Source organism: Pelophylax lessonae (genome assembly GCF_965119305.1).
Source record: "Pelophylax lessonae genome assembly, chromosome: 5".
NCBI lineage: Eukaryota > Metazoa > Chordata > Amphibia > Anura > Ranidae > Pelophylax > Pelophylax lessonae.
In genome coordinates this window covers 484,579,250-484,602,766 of record NC_138772.1, presented here as the reverse complement: position 1 = coordinate 484,602,766, position 23,517 = coordinate 484,579,250, and the positions used below count along the sequence as shown (strand labels likewise).

Genomic DNA, 23,517 nt, shown 5'->3' with positions numbered 1-23,517 from the left:
AGCAAGATGACAGTAGAAAGAAAATCAGAAAGGAAACCAGGTTCCATTGTCCCGATTGTGACGTCAGACTTTGTGCAGTCCCAGGTTTTAAAAAATTTTCATACTCGGGATGTGTACTAAACCAATATGCAGTGTCTTGTATTACAGTGATAAGTAATATCGCACCCTTGTTTGGACAGATTTCAGTGTTTTTGGTTTGATTACATTATTGAATAAAATGTATTATTATTATTATTTGTGATAAATAATAGGTGTGCTAAAACAATGTTAAATATCCAAACATAAATTGCAAACAAGCAAAAAGGTAAGGTTACCGTCACGAACGACTGCTCGGGGTCCGCGCTGCAGCCGGACACGAGCGCAACTGCAGAAATTCCGAAACAAAACGTACTATGCTGATTTGAAATGCAAAACTGTAAGTGCAACACTGCTTTTTGATAAATGTTTATAGAAGGTATCACACTATTGCGACTTTATTTCTCACACCCCATGCTCGGAAGTTACTGGCCTATTGGTCATAGACCCACCCAGCTGCAGGTCAAGAGTGAAGGAGCCATTGGTGGATATTAGTAGAATCAAAAGCGCTTTCCATCTGCTGTTGAAAAAGGCACCCCTGTGTAGACAGTATACGGGGGAGGTGGAAGGGGATTTTAGTCCATCTATATGCGCCTTTCATCTGCCATCCGGTAAGGGAACATTTTGGGTGGTTCACGTGGAGTTTGGAAGCACTTACGTTTGCAGTGACCAACATACAGTGGGTACGGAAAGTATTCAGACCCCCTTAAATTTTTCACTCTTTGTTATATTGCAGCCATTTGCTAAAATCGTTTAAGTTCATTCTTCTTCCTCATGAATGTACACATAGCACCCCATACTGACAGAACAACACAGAATTGTGGACATTGTTGCAGATTTATTAAAAAAGAAAAACTGAAATATCACATGGTCCTAAGTATTCAGACCCTTTGCTCAGTATTTAGTAGAAGCCCCCTTTTGATCTAATACAGCCAGGAGTCTTTTTGGGAAAGATGCAACAAGTCTTTCACACCTGGATTTGGGGATCCTCTGCCATTCCTCCTTGCAGATCCTCTCCAGTTCTGTCAGGTTGGATGGTAAACGTTGGTGGACAGACATTTTTAGGTCTCTCCAGAGATGCTCAATTGGGTTTAAGTCAGGGCTCTGGCTGGGCCATTCAAGAACAGTCACGGAGTTGTTGTGAAGCCACTCCTTCGTTATTTTAGCTGTGTGCTTAGGGTCATTGTCTTGTTGGAAGGTAAACCTTCGGCCCAGTCTGAGGTCCAGAGCACTCTGGAGAAGGTTTTTGTCCAGGATATCCCTGTACTTGGCCGCATTCATCTTTCCCTCGATTGCAACCAGTCGTCCTGTCCCTGCAGCTGAAAAACACCCCCACAGCATGATGCTGCCACCACCATGCTTCACTGTTGGGACTGTATTGGACAGGTGATGAGCAGTGCCTGGTTTTCTCCACACATACATTAGAATTAAGGCCAAAAAGTTCTATTTTGGTCTCATCAGACCAGAGAATCTTATGTCTCACCATCTTGGAGTCCTTCAGGTGTTTTTTAGCAAACTCCATGCAGGCTTTCATGTGTCTTACACTGAGGAGAGGCTTCCGTCGGGCCACTCTGCCATAAAGCCCCGACTGGTGGAGGGCTGCAGTGATGGTTGACTCTCTACAACTTTCTCCCATCTCCTGAATGCATCTCTGGAGCTCAGCCACAGTGATCTTTGGGTTCTTCTTTACCTCTCTCACCAAGGCTCTTCTCCAGCGATAGCTCAGTTTGGCCACACAGCCAGCTCTAGGAAGGGTTCTGGTCGTCCCAAACGTCTTCCATTTGAGGATTATGGAGGCCACTGTGCTCTTAGGAACCTTAAGTGCAGCAGAAATCTTTTTGTAACCTTGGCCAGATCTGTGCCTTGCCACAATTCTGTCTCTGAGCTCTTCAGGCAGTTCCTTTGACCTCATGATTCTCATTTGCTCTGACATGCATTGTGATCTGGAAGGTCTTATATAGACAGGTGTGTGGCTTTCCTAATCAAGTCCAATCAGTATAATCAAACACAGCTGGACTCAAATGAAGGTGTAGAACCATCTCAAGGATGATCAGAAGAAATGGAAAGCACCTGAGTTATATATTTGAGTGTCACAGCAAAGGGTCTGAATACTTAGGACCATGTGATATTTCAGTTTTTCTTTTTTAATAAATCTGCAACAAATGTCAACAATTCTGTGTTTTTCTGTCAGTATGGGGAGCTATGTGTACATTCATGAGGAAGAAGAATGAACTTAAATGATTTTAGCAAATGGCTGCAATATAACAAAGAGTGAAAAATTTAAGGGGGGTCTGAATACTTTCCGTACCCACTGTATATGTTAATTTGTGCACACCTTATTTTTCCATCTGGTAAGGAGGAATTTCACCTGGTGGTGGGTGTTAATTACACTGAAGTTGAAGACATTTCTTTGCTGTTGAGCACCAAATTGATTTTTATCATTTATGGACACTTAAGATTGATGTTTTGGACTTTATGAACACACTATTCACCTGTTATCCATTTTGCTTGTTTGCAATTTATGTTTGGATATTTAACATTGTTTTAGCGCACCTATTATTTATCACAATTCATTTTATTTATTCAGGCACTGAATACAGGTAGCGGCTTTAACACAACACTATCAGCGCACCCTCACACACATACTACATTATTATTATTATATTATAACTTCATGTTTCAAACTTAATCATACCCGGGATGTCTACTAGACTCTTGTTTGAGCAGAATTAGGCGAGTTATTCCTAAGAATTACAGGCCTACAGTTTAAAACAACAGATTTCCATGCAAAACAATGTACCGCTCAATACTGACATAATAAGACTGCCAGGGAGGTTAAGTGTAATGGGGGACATGGTGGGAATGCAGTAGTGATTTTCTTCATCACTAATCACCATAATAATCAACCTACAGGAAAGTATTTTGGCAAGCTGTTTCACATGAAACACACACTTGTGTCACACATTAGGTTGTGGTAGCTGGATTTTTGGCCCTTGTTTACAAGTAAAGTCCAAAAAAAGTAAGTAAGGCACGAGTGCCATGGGTTCTTCTTGTGTTTTGTGATCAATAAAAAGGACTACTGCATCCCCACTATACTTCCCAGTGGGGTCATAATGTGAAAGGCCTAACATAAAAGCTGTCACCTAACCAGAGACAAAACTTCAAAACTGAACACACACACTCCTAATTAGAAAAACACAAACAAAAAAGCAAACTCAGGTCACATTCAGTGTCCCCAAGCACCTTTCCAATCCAACCCACTGTGATGTGTTCCAGACATTCTTCCTAACTGCCTGCTGCCTTCCAGTCAGAACTTCATGTAGCGTGAAGGAGCACAGGGGTGTGAACCCGACTCAAGGAATTTTTATTGTTGCGTAGCATGTGCATTCACAAGTCAGGGCTGCCATGCGTCAGGGTCCACAAAAACTGTACATCTGCTACTTATTTCATCCCATCAGGCAAAAGATGCTGCTGCTAAAACATTTTGGACAGAGGTACAATTACAAAAACCCACAAACACGTCGAACAGTAAATATACACTGCAAACCTTCCTGTTGCTTCTACAACACACTGAGAGGGTTAACTATGATGAAATTTAAAGTGAGATACCAACTTTTCATCCTTGAAAATTTTTTAATGTGCCAATTACTTTTATTTAAGGGTAAGCGCATGATTATTTAAATAATCAGTATGCCCCCATCCCTCAGTAGCAATGAAGCAGACAAAGATTTAGCACTGCCTGGTGTTTTTAATTTAGCATATATCAGCTTAGTCTCTTTTGTTCCATTAAAATTTTAGTGTTCTGAAGAAAAATGCAAGTTTGAGCAGACCTTCTTATCACTAGAAATGAGCTTGGCGTCCTTTTTAGCCCTCCCTTCCTCCACAACCTTTTTTATAGATAATTTTTTCCCCGATATTCAGTCCTGTCACATGACATCATGGGAAATGAATGCTGCATAGATCAGGGTTCTCCTGCAAGTCTAGGGTACCTAGAAGCCATGGGCTCATAGAAAATGGGTTGAATGATGCTGGACATTTTTCAGCCCTGCTACAGCAAGGAGCAGTTGCATGGATAGAGAGGGATTATTTGAGCTGTTTCTGATGACTTCTCATTTGATGGTGTCTGTTTTTGTTTGCTTTATTAATTGTATTTTAATTGACAAATTATCTTTACATCTTGATTCTTAGCACCTGTTGTGCAAAGAATCCTTATTTACTTTTGTGAAAGTGTGCCTAGGAGAACTGATGTGGTTTTAAGAACAAAGGGTGGACACACAAAATATTGATAAAGTCATTTGCTATTTCATTTGATTTACTTTTGTTTCTTAGGTTTATGAGCTTTGTTGGCTATAATAAAAACAAATCATTTTTATTTTTTTTTTAACATTATTTTTTTTTTTTATCAGAAGAACGTTTATTGTGCCAATAATCATCAAACACAATACAATAAACATAAAACATAGGGAACCAAGGACGTACTATAAGGGGTTCTGCAGAATCAGTATAATAAAACAAACTTGCCCTTGGGACCAAATGCCCCCAACAGTTAAGGGTAAATGGGTGGTGTTATAGAACAAAAACTTAGGAAGGACAGAATGACACAATTACAAAGTCAAATCACGAAACAGAATATAAAAAGGTAAATTTTACTTCCCTCATCCCTCCAGGAAGAGAGATAAACGGCCAACAGGCCACTACACAATAAGGTTTCGCTATCCCATGAATTTAAAACAACACAAACTCCCTGGGAAAGGACAGGAATTACAATTTAAATCCTTCTTGTGTAAAATTATCTGTTTGGGGACAATCCCCTGTACCCAACCCTGGAAAGGGAGAACAAGAAATACTGAACTCTCATACCTGTAACAATCAATGCATAACCAGGTGAGGTGGAGTAAGTCTAACCATGCCTGCCATATACAGCAGAATTTATGGTTGGCGTTTCTATGTTGGTAGGTTAGCCGTCCATGTATAAGTATGTGGTTAAACCTGTTCTATCTAATGTTTTCTAGTAGGGATGTGTAAGGACAACCAGAATCTAGTGATTTGTTTCCTTGCAATATATAAGCTGAAGTACAGCAATGTTTGTCGGAGCAGAAAAAAACGGTGCAACAGTTTGTGCGAGGGTGAGACTGAAATGGAAGGTATTGACTGTAAGCATATCTTCCATATTTCGCGACTGATATCACCTAAATCTGATTCCCATCCTTGTCTGTACGGTAATAGCCAGCAAATACGACCCGTAATAGAGGATGATCAGTCAGTAAAACGTAAGAGTGGCGCTCTTGGGCCTCTAATGTGTGTTGTAATTGTAATGCGTGTCGTAATTGTAAAATTGTTGCCTAGGTAGAACAAATTCAGCTTGCAGCTCAGAAAAATTCTAACACGTTCTGAAGTTGTAGTTGTTATATGTAGCCAATTCCTGATGCCGTCCATAACTGAAACCCCTCTAATTAGTACAGTTCAACATAGACAGGATTGCACCATAGAGGCATTTTTTTGGAGAAAGCCCGACAATCCCAAGCTGCACTTGGTAGTGGTCCAAAGCTCAGAAAAAGTATTAAAGGACCGGAATTTAGGAAACTGGGGAATCCAGGTTCCAAATAGGACATGGCTGAATAGTTTAGGGCTCCAGAGAGCAGAATAGCACGGATCGGATCATAAGCGTCCAGTAGCCAGTCCAGTATGTCACAGTACATGTTGACATTCATTGTTCCCTCAATGAACTGCAGCTCCCCTGTGCGGGCAGCACTCATGCAGACCCAGACCATGACACTCCCACCACCATGCTTGACTATAGGCAAGACACACTTATCTTAGTACTCCTCACCTGGTTGCCGCCACATACGCTTGACAACATCTCAACCAAATAAGTTTATCTTGGTCTCATCATAAGGTATGCCAAAGACCTAAAGCTTATGTGTGCCACATCCCTAGTAAAGATACACAAAAGTTGGGGTTCCCCTGGTTGGGACTTTATAGGCACATAAAATTTTGAAAAATAGATATTGAAAAAATAATAATTTTTATTTGATAACAACATAGAACAAGTTAAAAGACAGTGTGCAAGCAGATAAAGACAGGCAGAATAACCACAGATCGCTTGAACTATAAACCCGACATGTTTCGAAGCCAGAAATGTTTGCTCCTTCTTCAGGGGCTGGTTCAAAACTGTACTCTAATGATAGATAAATTGACATGTAAAAAACCATAATTTGTAAGGGTTTTAAACATTAAATAGTGACTATAAAAGTTCACATGGTAAATAACAACAGTGGCGAGTACTTACAGGGTTAAATCATAGCTGTACTTAGGTAGCCTGCACAGTTAAAAAACATCTGGTGGGTGCGAGTATATTTGGCGACATATATAATACAGTGCTGATGATGAATAAATACACTGGTCAATGGACCACAGCTGTTGGGTCAGGTGAGTGCCACACAGTCACTGGACATCTGAAGTCCTCAAATTGGAGGAGCCAGGAGCGATCTCTTAAGACAGGTATATGTCAAACAAAAGGGTACCGCCGATCTGAAAGATAGGCAGATCAAGGCTAATTAGTTTGGGTGTTGATTAATAGTAAAGAGAAAATTTACTGGCAACATTTAAAGATATGTAAACCAAACAAAAAAAAAAACAAAAAAAAAAGGTTTTGTAGAAATGTATAACAACAAGGCTACATAAAGAGCCAGGAAAAATGAAATAAAGTTGCTAAATGGAAAAACCCCCAAAAAAAAATTGTTAACAATACCTAGATGTTGAGAAATGTTCGATTGTCGGCATCCTCTCCGCACTGCAGCCAGCAAACAATAGCGCTGACTGTGTGTTGGGAGAGGTGCACTATATGAGTGCAAGCCGATTGATGAAAAATGTGTATCAGCTGGCCTCGCAGGTAGGGCTTCCCGGAGCGCTGGTGCCGGACCTGCCCCCAACCAACGTAAGTCACGCACAGCATGACGAGGTGTGGGCGGGAGCGGCATCTGCGCTCCACCGGCACGGAGATCGGAGCCGGAAGTGTGAGAAGACACTGCGGCTCCTAATTGGTCAATGCTGAACCACGTGGGAACAGGGTAGGTGGAACCAAGAAGACCAAAACACCACATACAAAGCGCGGTGTGTGTCTCCCCGTGCCGGGATGTGCAGAAGAAAGGGGGCACGAACCGGATCGAATCAATTTGCTGGGAATGTTATAGAAATGTGATGGTACTATTGGATTAGTTATAATGCATTAAATGTGACGTAGTTAGAACTATCAAAACAAAAAAGAGAAACAACAGCTGCAATTATTATATATACGTGTCGCCAAAGACACGGCCCACAGATGTAAACATGATACTGAACACTGGCATAAAATGACAAAAATGATCAACAAAGGGTGAAATAAACAAATCGATGGATCACAGTATCAGTAAAGAGTTGAGACTGGTGACAGAACAATATTATATTGGTCACTGTGTATATAATTAATACAACAATACTATAATAGAAAACATTTAATATAAGCATATATATAAATCGACATGTTTGAATACATAACATGCTTAAAGACATATTTAGAGAAAGAAAACAAACAATGATAACAGAACTGTTATGGTCAAAAATTGTATAGTTATTTTGCCAATTGCCGAACTGTTGGCGTAGTCTATCTTCTATGTTGTGCAGCCCCTGAACCAGCCCCTGAAGAAGGAGCAAACATTTCTGTTGCTGTTGTCTATGCTTCGAAACATGTCGGGTTTATAGTTCAAGCGATCTGTGGTTATTCTGCCTGTCTTTATCTGCTTGCACACTGTCTTTTAACTTGTTCTATGTTGTTATCAAATAAAAATTATTATTTTTTCAATATCTATTTTTCAAAATTTTATGTGCCTATAAAGTCCCAACCAGGGGAACCCCAACTTTTGTGTATCTTGGTCTCATCAAACCACAGGACATGGTTCCAGTAATCCAGTCTTTAGTCTGCTTGTCTTCAGAAGAGGTTTCCTTCTTGGATGACAGCCATGCAGACCAGTTTGATGCAGTATGTGGCGTATGGTCTGAGCACTTCAATCTCTGCAGCAATGCTGGCAGCACTCATATGTCTATTTCCCACAGACAACCTCTGGATAGGATGCTGAGCATGTGCATTTAACTTCTTTGGTCGACCATGGCGAGGCCTGTTCTGAGTGGAACCTGTCCAGGTAAACAGCTGTATGGTCTTGGCCACAATTCTACAGCTCAGTTTCAGGGTCTTGGCAATCTTCTTATAGTCTAGGCCATTTTTATTTAGAACAATTCTTTTTTTCATATCCTCAGAGAGTACTTTGCCATGAGGTGCCATATTAAACTTCCAGTGACCAGTATGAGAGAGTGGGAGCGATAATCCCAAATTTACCACACCTGAGACTTTGTAACACTAACAAGTTACATGATTCTGGGGAGGGAAAATGGCTAAATGAGCCCAATTTGGACATGTTCACTTAGGGGTGTACTCACTTTTGTTGCCAGCGGTTTAGATATGAATGGCCGTGTTGTGTATATATCTGTGTGTGTGTGTGTATATATCTACCACAAAAAAAACTTCTTTAAAAAATTGGATTTTTGTAAGAACTTACCGTAAAATCATTTTCTCTGAGTCCTCCGACAGACGCAGCTCTCAATGCTTCTTCACTTATGGGTAATGCGCCATCTACAGGAGTAGACTAGGCAGTGAAAAGTTTTCACAGTTTTCACTTGACATGCCTATAGGGGCGGCGAAAGAGGACACAACCAACCTCAAGATAGAGGGGTGGGAGCTGCGTCTGTCAGAGGACTCAGAGAAAAGGATTTTACGGTAAGTTCTTACAAAAATCCAATTTTCTCTTACGTCCTCTGACAGACGCAGCTCTCAATGTTTCTTCACTTATGCGATGTCCCAAAGCAGTATAGGCATGAGGGGTGGGAAGAACGCAGTCAACAACTGTGAACACCTTTCCAAGGCTAAAAACGTAGTCAACAGAGCAACAAAAAGCTCAACCAACCCAACAGGAGCTTTTCCAAAAAAAAAAAAAAACTTCACCCCTGAAGAGAAACCATGGTCTCTCCGTCAAACAGCAGCCTGCAAAACCTTGCGGCCATAGGCAGCATCCGGGATGCCATCAAATCGATCTTGTAGAATTTTGTTAAAGAGTGAACAGACGACCAGGTCGCTGCTGTACACACCTGAGCCACAGATGCCTGATGGCGAAAAGCCCAAGAGGAACTCAGCGCTATAGTAACGAATAGGCCTTAACAACAGTCTGTCTGATCCACCTTGATATGGTTGCAGCAGATGCAGCCGAACCCTTACGAGGTCCCTCAGAAAGGACAAACAGAGAATCAGATGTCCGGAAGGACTCCATGGCTGACAGGTAGACCCTGACCTACCGAACCACATCCAGTGAATGCAAGGCAAATTCATTGGGATGCCTGGGCGTAGCACAGAGTGAGGAATAAATAACATCTTCCAAGTTCGATGAGACCCGGAAGTAGCCTTCCTAACCCTCAACAAGGCAGGAATCACCGATACAGAGAGACCTCTGTCTCTCAATGCCTGGCTTACAACAGCCAAGCCGTTAAAGCCAGCGACCGTAAAGTAGGATGGAAGAGCGGCCCTTGAGTCAACCGATCCCCTCTCAGAAGTAGCTGCCAGGGAGGCCCGACGACCATCTCTACCAGGTCTGCTTACCAAGACCTGCGAGGCCAGTCCGGGGCCACCAGGAAACCTGGCACATGTTCCACCAACCTGCATAGGAACCTGGATGAGAAACTGTACAGGGGGAAAGGCAGAATTCATCCGATAGTGGTTCCAAAGGCACTACCAAAGTCTGTAGCGTCAGCCAGAGGATCTCATGCCCTTGCCACAAACCGCTCTACCTTCTTGTTCCGACCAGAGGCCAACAAATCCACCTCCGGAGTTCCCCATCGGGCCCACAGGAGGCGAAAAAAACTCCCGGATGCAGGAACCATCCCCCCCGATCCAGAACATGACGACTTCAGGTAATCTGCCTGCCAATTTTCCCCACCTGGAACGTGAACAGCAGAGAGAGCCGGAACATGTGCCTCAGCCCAAATCAGGATCCCGGCCATTGCCCTGGCCGCCTTAGCACCCTTGGCGCCCCCCTGATGATTGAAGTAGGCCACAGCCATTCCATTGTTGGATGGAACCCGAACCGGAAGGGCTTGCAACCAAAATGGCCAATGGAGCAGGCAGAATTTGATCGACATGAGCTCCAGGACAGCCATTGGTAAGGATGATTCCTCCGTCGACCACGTTCCCCGGACACAAAAATTGTCAAGCACTCCCCCCCAGCCCAACAGGCTGGCATCCGTGGCGACCACCATCCACAACAGTGACAGAAAAGACCTGTCCAGGCTCAGAGCGGGTGACAGAAGCCACCAGTAGAGCTCTGATCACGTTTGACGGCTGAGACAAAGCATCCTGTGCAAAGACTGGGGGTCCATGGCCCACTTGACAAGAATCTCTTATCTGTAAAGAACGTGTGTGAAATAGAGCGAATGGTACCGCCTCGAAGGTCGACACCATCAGCCCCAAAGACCTTGTACACATCTGCAGGGAGGAGAGATCGTTGTCCATCAGCAACCTGATCTCACCCTGCAGGGTCTGAAGTATGTCACCTGGAAGAAAGACCCTCGACTGAGAGGAGACCAGGATCATGCCCAGGTAGTGCAGACACACTGACGGAGTAAGCGCTGACTTCTGGAAGTCGATGGTCCAACTGAACTCCTGAGGCATCGGGACCGTGAACGCCAGGTCACTCGACCGGACTGGCTAGTCTTGGGCGTACCCGACCAAGCCTCCTTGTGCCCACCGGAGGCCCTAAATGGTTTACCTTTCTCTTTCAACCCTGAGGCACGAAAAGGCCACCTGTGAGCCGTGAAGGAAGTCCCCCGCTTACCGTGAGGTGCCTTACCCTTTGAGGATTGGGGGAGAAGAGTATTCTTACCCCCCCGTTAGGCCCTTGATTAACTCATTCAAGGAGTCACCAAACAGATGCTCACCCAAAAAGGGGAGATCAGTTAAGGCCTTCTTAGAAGCCTGGTCCACCGACCAGCTCTTCAGCCACACCATGCGGCGTATGGCAATCCCCACCGCCTGGGCCATCTGACCTGTGAGCTCAATCAGAGTCGGAGGAACCCAGTGACGGCTGGTGCTCAAAATTTTTTTTTTGGGGGGGGGGGGGGCGCAAACAGAAAAATGTAATAGGCATTGCTTTGCGGCAAAAAACGTAAAAAATTGCGTGACTTTGAGGTCACAAATGTGGGCCTTCAGTAATTAAGGTATAGCATGCCCCCTTTCAATGCAGAGATGCCAGCGTGCCCCCTTCAATGCAGAGATCATCGTGCCCGCTTTCAATGCAGAGAGACCAGTGTGCCCCCTTTCAATGCAGAGATGACAGCATGCCCCCTTTCAATGCAGAGAAGCCAGCATGCCCCCTTTCAATGCAGAGAAGCCAGCGTGCCCCCTTTCAATGCAGAGATGCCCAGCGTGCCCCCTTTCAATGCACAGAGACCAGCGTGCCCCCATTCAATGCACAGAGACCAGCGTGCCCCCTTTCAATGCACAGAGACCAGCGTGCCCCCTTTCAATGCACAGAGACCAGCGTGCCCCCTTTCAATGCACAGAGACAAGCGCGCCCCCTTTCAATGCAGTGATCAGTGTGCCCCCTTCAATGCAGAGATACCAGCGTGCCCCCTTTCAATGCAGAGATACCAGCGTGCCCCCTTTCAATGCACAGAGACCAGCGTGCCCCCTTTCAATGCAAAGAGATCATCGTGCCCCCTTTCAATGCAGACATCATCATCCCCCATCATCAGTGTCCCCCCCCCACACACACAGAGACATCATAATTCCCCATCATCAGTGCCCCCCCCCACACACACACAGACATCATTATCCCCCATCATCAGTGCCCCCCCACACACACACAGACATCATCATACCTCATCATCACTGCCCCCCTCCTCTTCCCCGATGTTCCCCAGGAACTAAAGTATGCCACATTGTTTGATGGAAATGGAAACAATCAACCTACAGAGGGCTGAAATCAAAGATACCCCAAAAATTAAAGAGAGAAAATGACGCAGCAGGCTATTCCATCTTGCTAAAATATTATTGTAGCAACTCAAAATGGCACTCAGTAGTTTGTATGGCCCCCACGTGCTTGTATGCAACGTGAACCTGCTCTTATCTGTGAAAAGCACAAGGCGCCAGTGGCGGACCTGGCAATTCTGGTGTTAAATAGCAAATGCCAATCAAGCTCCACGGTGCCGGGCAGTAAGCACAAGGCCCACTAGAGCAGTGGTCCTCAACCCTGGTCCTCAGGGCCCACTAACAGGCCATGTTTGCAAGGTAACTGAAATACATCCCCGGTGATATAATTTGCTGCTCAGTAATTGCAGTACTCTAGTCTGCATCTCCCCAAGGTAATACTTAAAATATGGCCTGTTAGTGGGCCCTGAGGACCGGAGTTGAGGACCACTGCACAAGAGGACGTCGGGCCCTCAGGCCACCCTCATAGTCTGTTTCTGAATCTTTGATCAGAGACATTCATACCAGTGGCCTGCTGGAGGTCATTTTGTAGAGCTCTGGCAGAGCTCATCCTGTTACTCCTTGCAAAAAGGAGCGGATACCAGTCCTGCTGATGGGTTAGGGATCTTCTACGGCCCTGTCCAGCTCTCCTAGAGTAACTGCCTGTCTCCTAGAATCTTCTCCACGCGCTTATTAGGACTGTGCTGGGAGACACAGCAAACCTTCAGGCAATGGCACGAATTGATGTGCCATCCTGGAGGAGTTGGACTGCCTGTGCAACCTCTATTGGGTCCAGGTATCACCACATGCTACCAGTAGTGACACGTCATTAGCCAAATACAAAACTAGGAGAAAAAACAGTCAGAAAAGAGGAGTAGGGGGGGAAAAAAATATGTCAGTGGCCCCCACCTGTAAAAACCATTCCTGTTTTGGAGGTTGTCTCATTTTTGCCCTGCACCTGTTCATTTTATTAACACCGAAGCAGCGGACAGTGATTAACAACCCCCTCTGCTACTTAACTGACCATTACAATCCCAGGAGCTTAATTTACTTGATGCTATACTCTAATTATAAAGTATCCATTTAATTTTTTGTATATATATATATATATATATATATATATATATATATATATATATATATATACATACAGTGCCTTGCAAAAGTATTCGGCCCCCTTGAACTTTGCGGCCTTTTGCCACATTTCAGGCTTCAAACATAAAAAATATAAAACTGTAATTTTTTGTGAAGAATCAACAACAAGTGGAACACAATCATGAAGTGGAACAAAATTTATTGGATATTTCAAACTTTGTTAAATAAAAAACTGAAAAATTGGGCGTGCAAAATTATTCAGCCCCTTTACTTTCAGTGCAGCAAACTCTCTCCAGAAGTTCAGTGAGGATCTCTGAATAATCCAATGTTGACCTAAATGACTAATGATAGAATCCACCTGTGTGTAATCAAGTCTCCGTATAAATGCACCTGCACTGTGATAGTCTCAGAGGTCCGTTTAAAGTGCAGAGAGCATCATGAACAAGGAACACACCAGGCAGGTCCGAGATGGAGAAGTTTAAATTCGGATTTGGATACAAAAAGATTTCCCAAGCTTTAAACATCCAAAGGAGCACTGTGCAAGCGATAATATTGAAATGGAAGGAGTATCAGACCACTGCAAATCTATGAAGACCTGGCCGTCCCTCTAAACTTTCAGCTCATACAAGGAGAAGACTGATCAGAGATGCAGCCAAGAGGCCAATGATCACTCTGGATGAACTGCAGAGATCTACAGCTAAGGTGGGAGACTCTGTCCATAGGACAACAATCAGTCGTATACTGCACAAATCTGGCCTTTATGGAAGAGTGGCAAGAAGAAAGACATTTCTTAAAGATATCCATAAAAAGTGTCATTTAAAGTTTGCCACAAGCCACCTGGGAGACACACCAAACATGTGGAAGAAGGTGCTCTGGTCAGATGATACCAAAATCAAACTTTTTGGCAACAATGCAAAACATTATGTTTGGCATAAAAGCAACACAGCTCATCACCCTGAACACACCATCCCCACTGTCAAACATGGTGGTGGTAGCATCATGGTTTGGGCCTGATTTTCTTTAGCAGGGACAGGGAAGTTGGTTAAAATTGATGGGAAGATGGATGGAGCCAAATACAGGACCATTCTGGAAGAAAACCTGATGGAGTCTGCAAAAGACCTGAGACTGGGACGGAGATTTGTCTTCCAACAAGACAATGATCCAAAACATAAAGCAAAAACTATAATGGAATGGTTCACAAATAAACATATCCAGGTGTTAGAATGGCCAAGTCAAAGTCCAGGCCTGAATCCAATCGAGAATCTGTGGAAAGAACTGAAAACTGCTGTTCACAAACGCTCTCCATCCAACCTCACTGAGCTCGAGCTGTTTTGCAAGGAGGAATGGGCAAAAATTTCAGTCTCTCGATGTGCAAAACTGATAGAGACATACCCCAAGCGACAGTTTTATATCTTTATGTTTGAAGCCTGAAATGTGGCAAAAGGTCGAAAAGTTCAAGGGGGCCGAATACTTTCGCAAGGCACTGTGTGTATATATATATATATATATATATATATAGCCGTAGAGTAACTAGCAGTGAAAAACCTAACAAAATATAAAATCCCTTAAAAGTTAAACCTCTGCATAAGGTTGTGCCAAATACACAAATGAATATAAAGTGCAAAAAAAGATAACCATGAGCGGGGAAAAAAATATTTTTTGCAGTCACGTGACACACTGGGTCCAGAGTCCTCTTTTCTTTGGACTGCAGGAAAGAAGGGTCCATTTCAGATACTCACACCTCTGCCTGGTTGACAAACACACTACCAATAGGTAGTCCAGTGGCAGGACCCTTATAGGCTGCAGAAGGCAACTTTGACATAAGATATCATGCCAAGGAGTGGCAACAGGACTGACTGGTGGTAAGCCTCAGTGGCAGTGGTAGATCACTGGTCCTCTAACCCATCACAGAAGGCCACATGACATAGGATAAAAGAAAAGGGTTCTGAAGTTTTCCATTTGGTGGATAAGGTTCAATTTGAACAGCGGCAGACTTTATAAAAAAGCATCATACCTTCATGTATACATATCTTTAGAGAGGATTAGGAGTTTTTAGTATATTTTGCAGTAAGGGGTTGTTAGAAGGGGATGGTGCTTGTTTAGTCATTGCTCTTCAGAGAAGACACGTTTTCCCAGTCTTTTTGCTTTTTGGTGCGATTACAATTTAAGGTTTTGACTTTAATAAATATGTAGGGGGATTTCTTCAGAGGCCTACGAGTCACAATAAGGTCTAAGGACTCCCTCACCTCCTTTGAGGCTTTGTATATGTCGACCGAGAAAACAACTAGACTGCTATCTCAGCTTTACCAGTTATTACTTGACTTTTCTGCCCAAACGGTCACATAATATATTAGAGACTGGGAACAGGAGCTTGGTTGTAGCCAATCAGAGAACCAAATTGCTAAAATGACTAAACCGACTCAATCATCCTCAGTCTGCTCTAGGGCGCAGGAATATTGCTTTAAATTCTTAATGAGGTGGTATAGGGTCCTGGACAAGCTGTCTGGCATCTTTCTTTATGTGTCTCAACATTGCTGGAGGGAATGTGGTCCTGCATATTTGGTGGGATTAAGCATTAAGCCATTCTGGGTAGAAGTCTGGAAGAGGTCTGGAACATTAATTGAGGTCATACAACATCAGTTAGGTGATGACCCTCTTCCAGTATATTCCATGCTACACAATTGCCAGTTGGGAAATATAAAAGTTCAGTGATACCCCATCTCCTTAACACTGGAAAAAAAGAGTTTGATACAGTTTGCATTGGAAATCCACGGGAGCCCCCACAGTGAGAGAGTGGCTCCTTAGAGTACAGGAAATCCAATCAGCAGAGGAGTGGCGGTATCAATGAGTTGATAAGTATCCCCAGTATTATGAGACTTAGGCACTGTGGATTGAGTTCACTACCTCTGACAAATATAAACAGCTGATGATGTAAATTCTCTCTTGGATGTGAATTATGCTTACACACTATGTTCACAAATTTCATGATACTTTACAAGGGACCAATTGCACTGTTTTCAAAGCTCTATATGTTGTGTGTTTTTTCCCCTACCTCCCAAGGTAGTGAAAGATTTACTCTGTTTCTTGTTCTTTTCTTTTATAATTTCTTGTCTCACTTCTCCTTTTTCTTTAGCTTTCCTTCCTTCTCAGGGGTCATACCCTTCGGTTTGTAATAGAACTGGGAGGCCAGGGCATTGCATCCTTATTTGGGTCTTCATTATCATATACTATTTTTCCTTTCTTTATAAACCCTACATAGTACTTGGCTACTAGTGATGTTGTTGGGGTTCTTGTAAGCTGTTTGCTCTTGCCTGGGTGCTCGCTCATCGGAGAAGGCTTTTAGTCTTTGTCAACTGAACTATATTGGAGTATGGTGTTCCTCAAGATTTCTTATTGTATTTTCTGTAAACTCAAAGATTTTTCAAAAAAATAAATAAATCTGTAGGGTTTGCATTAATAACTGTTGATTTTAAAAACAACTAGTGAAAGCAGATTACAGAAGCAACCAGATGTAAAAGTTTAATATTAACAATCTTGACAGTCTACAGCTTGATAAAATGCAGAAAAAAAAGGAAAATTTACCAACCTGTGGATTGGAGCATTTTATTTCTAGAGGCTCAAGATCAACATGAAGACAGACGACAAAAGAGTGTCCAGCCTCTGGCCCAGCAGAGGGCAGTGCATGAGATGTAACAGCAAGAGTGGAGGTACAGCCCATGGACTCCACTAGGTTGAGTATGACTTGATGTTCCAGGAGAGTATAGACACTGAACTGCTGGAGGTTGATAGTCCAAGGAAATGCAACACCTGGTAGGAATAAGGGGGAAGCTATTATTCAATACATACACACATAAAATATACACTTCTTATCTTATTTTCCCTAGTAGAATAGCTAGCCTTAGCTCTATAATTTCTATACAAACCATTTTGTAATTTAACCACCTCCTTCCCAAGCCTATTCTGACACTTCACTCCTACATGTAAAAAATCTACTTTTTTTTTTTTTTTGCTAGAAAAGGACTTTATTATATTGTGACAGGATGAGACGCTGTCACATTAAAAATAGAAATTTAAAGTACACAGAGTGTGCACACTGGCTCCGTGCAGGACTACAGAGTGTAGCTGTGGAGTGGAGAAAGCTACTTTTGCAGCTTTCTCCAGCTTTTGGTGTTACTGGATGGGGCTCTGTAGTTGGGAGATTCTTGGGTGGGATGGAATCTCCAACCCTGTGTCCATGTTTTGTAGATGACCAGCAGGGTGTGTGCTCAGGTGCACACAGCCCTTATAATGAAGGTCTAGGAAGACCTCAGAGCTCCCAGTTGGAGACTGCTTCATCCAACAGACAGGAGGTCTGTTCATAGGAGTCAGGAGGACTTCAAGCCTCTCTATGAGTCAGAGGCTGCAGGTGGCAGCCAGAGCACATGTGTGTGTCTGAAGAGACAGGAGACAGCCTGAGGACCAAGGCCACAGCGAAGGTGTCAGCTCCAGAGAGTTCATGGTCTGGAGACTAGCATAAAGTGCAGAGGTACTGCTAAGGAAAAGCTACATGAGAGCAAGAGAGCCGGGTGGGCTAGCATTTTCTGTTTGTCATATATTGACTGGAGAAAAACCCCTGCTTGGGAAAAAACTATGTTACAAACTTCCTTTTTATTTTGCCTTTTAATAAAAATGGGCTGCCATGCCCTAAAACCAAAGTTCGGACTGACATAAATGCCTTACCACAATGCATATGCCACTGAGCTAATGGCCCCCGTGTTACAATAAATATATCGATATATATATATCTATATCTATATAGATATATATATATATTTTAGTAGAGACCCTAGAGAATAAAATGGTGTGGGTTGCACTTTTTTATGTCACACGATATTTGCGCAGCGGTTTTTCAAACACAATCATTTTGGGGAAAAAACACATTCATGAATAAAAACAGTAAAGTTGGCCCAATTTTTTATGTAAATAGTGATAGATGATGTTATCCCGAGTAAATAGACACCTAACATGTCATGCTTTAAAATTGTGTCTGCCCATGGAATGGCGGCAAACGTCAGTGCTTAAAGTTTTTCCATAGGCGACGCTTTAAACGACTTTACAGGTTACCAGTTTAGAGCGGTACATAAGGTCTGCTGCTCTCACTCTGATATTCGTGACAATACCTCACATGTGTGGTACGATCACCGTTTACATATAAGTGTGGGAGTAACGTATGCGTTTGCATTTACGCGTAAGCTAAGGCGGGACGGGGGCGGTTTAATTGTTTTATTTTATTTATTTATTTCATATAAAATACCGCTGGTGGCCAGGTAAACAAAGGGGCGGCACCGGAAGTGACAAATACTCGTCGCTCCCAGTTTCCAGGGTTACAAAGATAGGGGAATGATGTAAGTTCCTCTCGCCTGCTGCATCGCTTCCGGCCTCCTCGGTGCTTTCCACCACCCGCAGAAGTGATAAGAGTGGCTAATTACCACTCAGATCACTTCTGCATTGTAGAGAGTCTACAGCTGGAAAGAATGGTACCGGGATGATGCCTATAGGTGCGTGCAGGCATCATCGCGGTATAACCACTGAAACCCAAGGACATACGGGTACATCCTTGGGAGGGAAGTGGTTAAATTCTCACTAAAAATGTTTTTTTTTATTTTAGTCCAGCTACTGTATGTTTGTTTTTTTTTAATTTTATTTAAACAAATTCTAATATTGGAAAACCTCGGGGTGTTCTGTAGATTGATTTTGTAAACAAGGCACCCTGAAATCTTTCCTGCTTGTGTTAGATTGGATCACTGCTCTTTCCGGAAATCAGCAACGGGCTTATAGGAGATGTATGTAAGTGTTTTTTTTTTTTTAGAAACATACTTACCTAGGTAGATGCAGCATTGATCCGATGCATCTGTCCCCTGGCGCCTCTAACACTGATAACCGAGCGATTGAACACTGCTGATCGCTCAGCTCTCACAGCTCCATGAGCTCTCTGCTCTGCCCTCTGCTAGCTCACTGGAGGGCTGGACTATGGAGGCGGCTTGCTGAGAGGCTAAGCTGGGTGCGGGTCCAGGCATGTGAGGGAATTCCAACTCCATGATCCCGATGACACCCGAGCCTGGTCCGGCCCTGTGATGTCATCAGAGAGCAGACTTCCACCCGCTCTGTTGTCACAGGAGTGCAAAACGAACTGCACTCCTGTGAACCACAAGAGAAGAAGAGAAGTACAGCCAAACGAGCTTTGGCTGTACTTCTCCTGTGGCATCTATGCATGTTTTTCTTCAACAACAAAAGGAAAAAAGGACTAGTGGCACCATCCCTAACCGCTTTCAGTCAAGCTGAAAAAGATGTGGAGCCAAATATACTATATTTAACCACTTGCCGCCCATGCACCCTCAAATGACGGCGGAGGGGTGAGGCTCTCGTTCTGGGCTTGAGTAATATGACCTTTCAAGCAGGGCATGCGCGAAGCCCAGCACTGTCGGTGGTGGTGTGTCCCTGAGACACAGCTCATTACTGACAGGAGGTAAACAGCCAATGAGTGCGGCTGTTTACCACATGATTGGCTGTAATCCATTAATAGCGGATCATATGCCTCTGCTCCCTGTGTGGACAGCATATGCGCACGATCAGGAGCGCGCTGCTCAGTCATGTCGGTGGCGGCGTGTTCCCAGGAACACAGCTTGTCACGGACAGTGGAAAACAGCCAATGACAATGACTGTTTACCACGTGATCTGCCGTGATCCATTCACAGCCGATCACAAATGTAAACACAGAGCAGTAACTGGCTGTTACCAGCTCTTCTCTTCTTACACACCGTTTCCAGTGTGAGGAGAGAAGAGCCAGGAGCAGTGAGTTACCGATCTGTGTTCTGTAGTTTACTGCACAAGCACACAATAAAGAGAACCTGTCCCCATACAGTCTACAGCCTCCCCCATTGCACCTGCCACCCAACAGTCACCACATCAGTGCCCATAAAGTGCACCTGTCACTCATCAGACTGCCACCAGTACCGTCAGCGGTGCACCTATCATCCATCAGTGACCATCGCCTGTCACCCATCAGTGTCGTCGCCTGTCACCCATCACCCATCAGTGACCATTGCCTGTCACCCATCAGTGACCATTGCCTGTCATCCATCAGTGACCGTTATCAGTCACTCACCAATCACCCATCAGTGAGCATCACCTTTCACCCATCAGTGACCGTCACCTGTCACCCATCAGTGACCGTCACCTGTCACCCATCAGTGACCGTCACCTGCCACCCATCAGTCACCGTCAGCAGTCATCTGTCACTCATCGCACCACAGCCCATCAACAAAGTACCCGTCACACAGCCGCCATAAGCACCATGTCCAAAAAAAAGTGTACAGCAGTGAGGAGGCATTTCAGATCCTCTCCATGATTGATGAGACCAGCGGGGAGTTCTCATCAGATTCCAATTCGGATTCTGAATCCCATTCAGAATTTAAACTGATTGATAGCAGTGGATCAGCGACAGAATCGGAGGAAGAATGGGTCCCTCCTTAAAGGGCACTGGAAACCAGGCAGCTACCAGCAATAGACCCCAGGATCAAATGCCCAGGCCCAGCACTGCCACCAGCAATAGACCCCAGGATCAAATGCCCAGGCCCAGCACCCGCGCTGCAGTATCACCCCCAAGTACCAGCACAAAAATTTCAAATCCCCCAACTACCAGCAATGGAGTGTCACATCCCCCAAGAGTCAGGGGCACTACATACCTCTCTTGCCAACCCAACATGGCTGCCTTCCAACTTGGGATCAGCAAGCATCCCCCCTTTCACCACACAGCAAGGTGTGCAGGCCAATCCTTAGAATTTCTCAGAAATTGATTTTCTTTAAATATTTTTGCCCAACACTTTGCTGCAATTTATTGTGGACCAGACCAATCTCTATCCCCAGCAAAATATTGCAAACAACCCCCAATCGTCCAATGCCCGTCTGTTTGAGTGGAGGAATTTTGAAGGACATGCTTATTGGTCCACCAACCCCATTCATCACATGCCCATTTATTCTGCCGTAATGTCCAGGTCCCGATATGAGATGATTATGCGCTTCCTTCACTTCAGCGAAAAACACCCAGTGCGCTCCCGGAAACCATCCAAATTTTGACAAGGTATGTAAAATTTACCCACTCAATTTTTTGTCCCAAAGATTTGCAGAACTTTATGTGCTTGATCAGAACATATGTGTGGATGAGTCCCTGGTACACTTTACAGGCCAGCTAGGAATAAAACAATATATTCCTAGCAAAAGGGCCAAATACAGGGTCAAAATTTACAAATTATGTGAAAGAGCCACGGGATATCTATATGCGTTCCGCATATATGAAGAAAGACATTCCCAGCTCTAGACCCCTGAGTGCAAGGCCTGCATGGGCATCAACCGGAAACACTGTATGGGACCTGGAACTCCCACTGCTGAACAAAGATTATCATATATACCGGGATAACAACTATACCAGCTTGCCCTTTTTCAAACACCTACACCTTGCAAACACCCTGGCCTGCAGAACCACCAGAAAGAACAGGAAGGGCTTCCCACAAACTTTGGTCAACAAAAAAATTGGATGTGGGGAAAAAGCAGCTTTGAGAAGCAACAAAGTGCTTGCCTTGGGGTGGAAGGATAGCAAGAATATATATATGATGTCCACCATCCATGACACCACAGTTGAGGTTCAAAGAAGACGAGGTCCCATTCAAAAACCAACATGTGCCCAAGAACATAATCTTGACATTGGGGGTGGGGATGGGTGGATTTCAATGACCAGATACTTAAGCCCTATTAGGCAAGAAGGAGGTCCCTTTTTTGGTATAGGAAAGTAGTGATTTATCAAATTAATTTCACCATTAATAATGAATATATTATCTACACCAAATCTACAGAAAGTCCCACCCCCTTCCTAAAATTCATCAAAGAGATTGTCACGACCCCCCCATAAAACCTTTGCTCTGATGCGGTTAGCCGACTTCATGAGCAATACTTCCTGGACAACATTCCACCATCTGAATAAGGACAAAGAAGCCAAAAAAGATGTCACGTATGCAGCAAAAGAGGATTTCGAAGAGATACCAGCAACCATTGTCCCCAGTGTCCCTCCTAACCCGGTATGTGCATTGGAGAATACTTCCGACTTTACCACACATCCTTAAAATATTAGCCCATATTTTTAATAATTTCCTCATTTTCATTGTCTGTGCTGACCACTTTTTCAGTCTACCGATTGGACTGATCTATTGCCCAGCTACTATAGTACACAGGGGTCTCACATATGTGAGGGGCTCCAGAATTGTTTTTCCTAATGGAGAAAACACATTTCTTGGTTCTCTCCGGGTTTCATAATTTCTGGATTAGGGTCTGGAGACTGGAGGCTTCAAAGAGATTTGGGTAGGAGAAGCCTCTACCCCTGTGCCCAGGTCTAACCTTAACGAGGCCCTCAGCCTGCTGCTGACTTACTGCCATCATGCTTCTGCCTGCTGCATGAAATGACCACACCCCTGCCTGCTACCTGTACTATGGGAACAATTAGCTGTAGCAAGAGGCAGGGTTGGAGAGCAGTACAATAATGAGTGTCTGCAGGTAACAGTGTACCAGGACCAATATTATGGCTGTGCTGACCATGTCTCTGCCTGGACAATACCTGTGGACAAATGCTTTGGCTGTGCTGACAATATCCCAGTAATGGCTATAGACAATATTCCTGCCTGCTGCCTGGATAACTACTATTGTTGTCGCTAAGCATGCCCCTGCCTGCTGCCTGGGCTAACGCTTTCCTCTGTGAACAACTACACTACTAAATCCACAGGTAATACTTTTTTTTTATCCTTTCCTCAACAGAATGTACAGTATCTCACAAAAGTGAGTACACCCCTCACATTTTTGTAAACATTTTATTATATTTTTCATGTGACAACACTGAAGAAATGACACTTTGCTACAATTTAAAGTAGTGAGTGTACAGCTTGTATAACAATGTAAATTTGCTGTCCCCTCAAAATAACTCAACACACAGCCATTAATGTGTAAACCACTGGCAACAAAAGCGAGTACACCCCTAAGTCAAAATGTCCAAATTAGACCCAATTAGCAATTTTCCCTCCCCAGTGTCATGTGACTCGTTAGTGTTACAAGGTCTTAGGTGTGAATGGGGAGCAGGGGTGTTAAATTTGGTGTTACCGCTCTCACTGTCCCATACTGGCCACTGGAAGTTCAACATGGCACCTCATGGCAAAGAACTCACTGAGGATCCGAAAAAAAATTAAAAATAAAATGTTTGCTCTACATTAGGATGGCCTAGG

The 23,517-nt window shown here is 43.9% G+C and overlaps 1 protein-coding gene and 1 long non-coding RNA gene across 4 annotated transcripts in view; one reads left to right on the top strand and one right to left on the bottom strand.

The window, feature by feature from the left end:
• Positions 1-23,517, top strand: part of LOC309555764 — a 1,250,709-nt gene that overhangs the window by 294,995 nt on the left and 932,197 nt on the right. The gene's annotated exons all lie outside the window — the stretch shown is intronic.
• Positions 1-23,517, bottom strand: part of VPS13B (vacuolar protein sorting 13 homolog B) — a 1,502,642-nt gene that overhangs the window by 720,461 nt on the left and 758,664 nt on the right. For all 3 annotated transcript variants that reach the window (XM_082257852.1, XM_082257851.1, XM_082257853.1), the window contains exon 24: positions 16,803-17,023. In XM_082257852.1, coding sequence (XP_082113978.1) covers positions 16,803-17,023 — 221 coding nt within the window. The remainder of the gene's footprint in view (positions 1-16,802; positions 17,024-23,517) is intronic.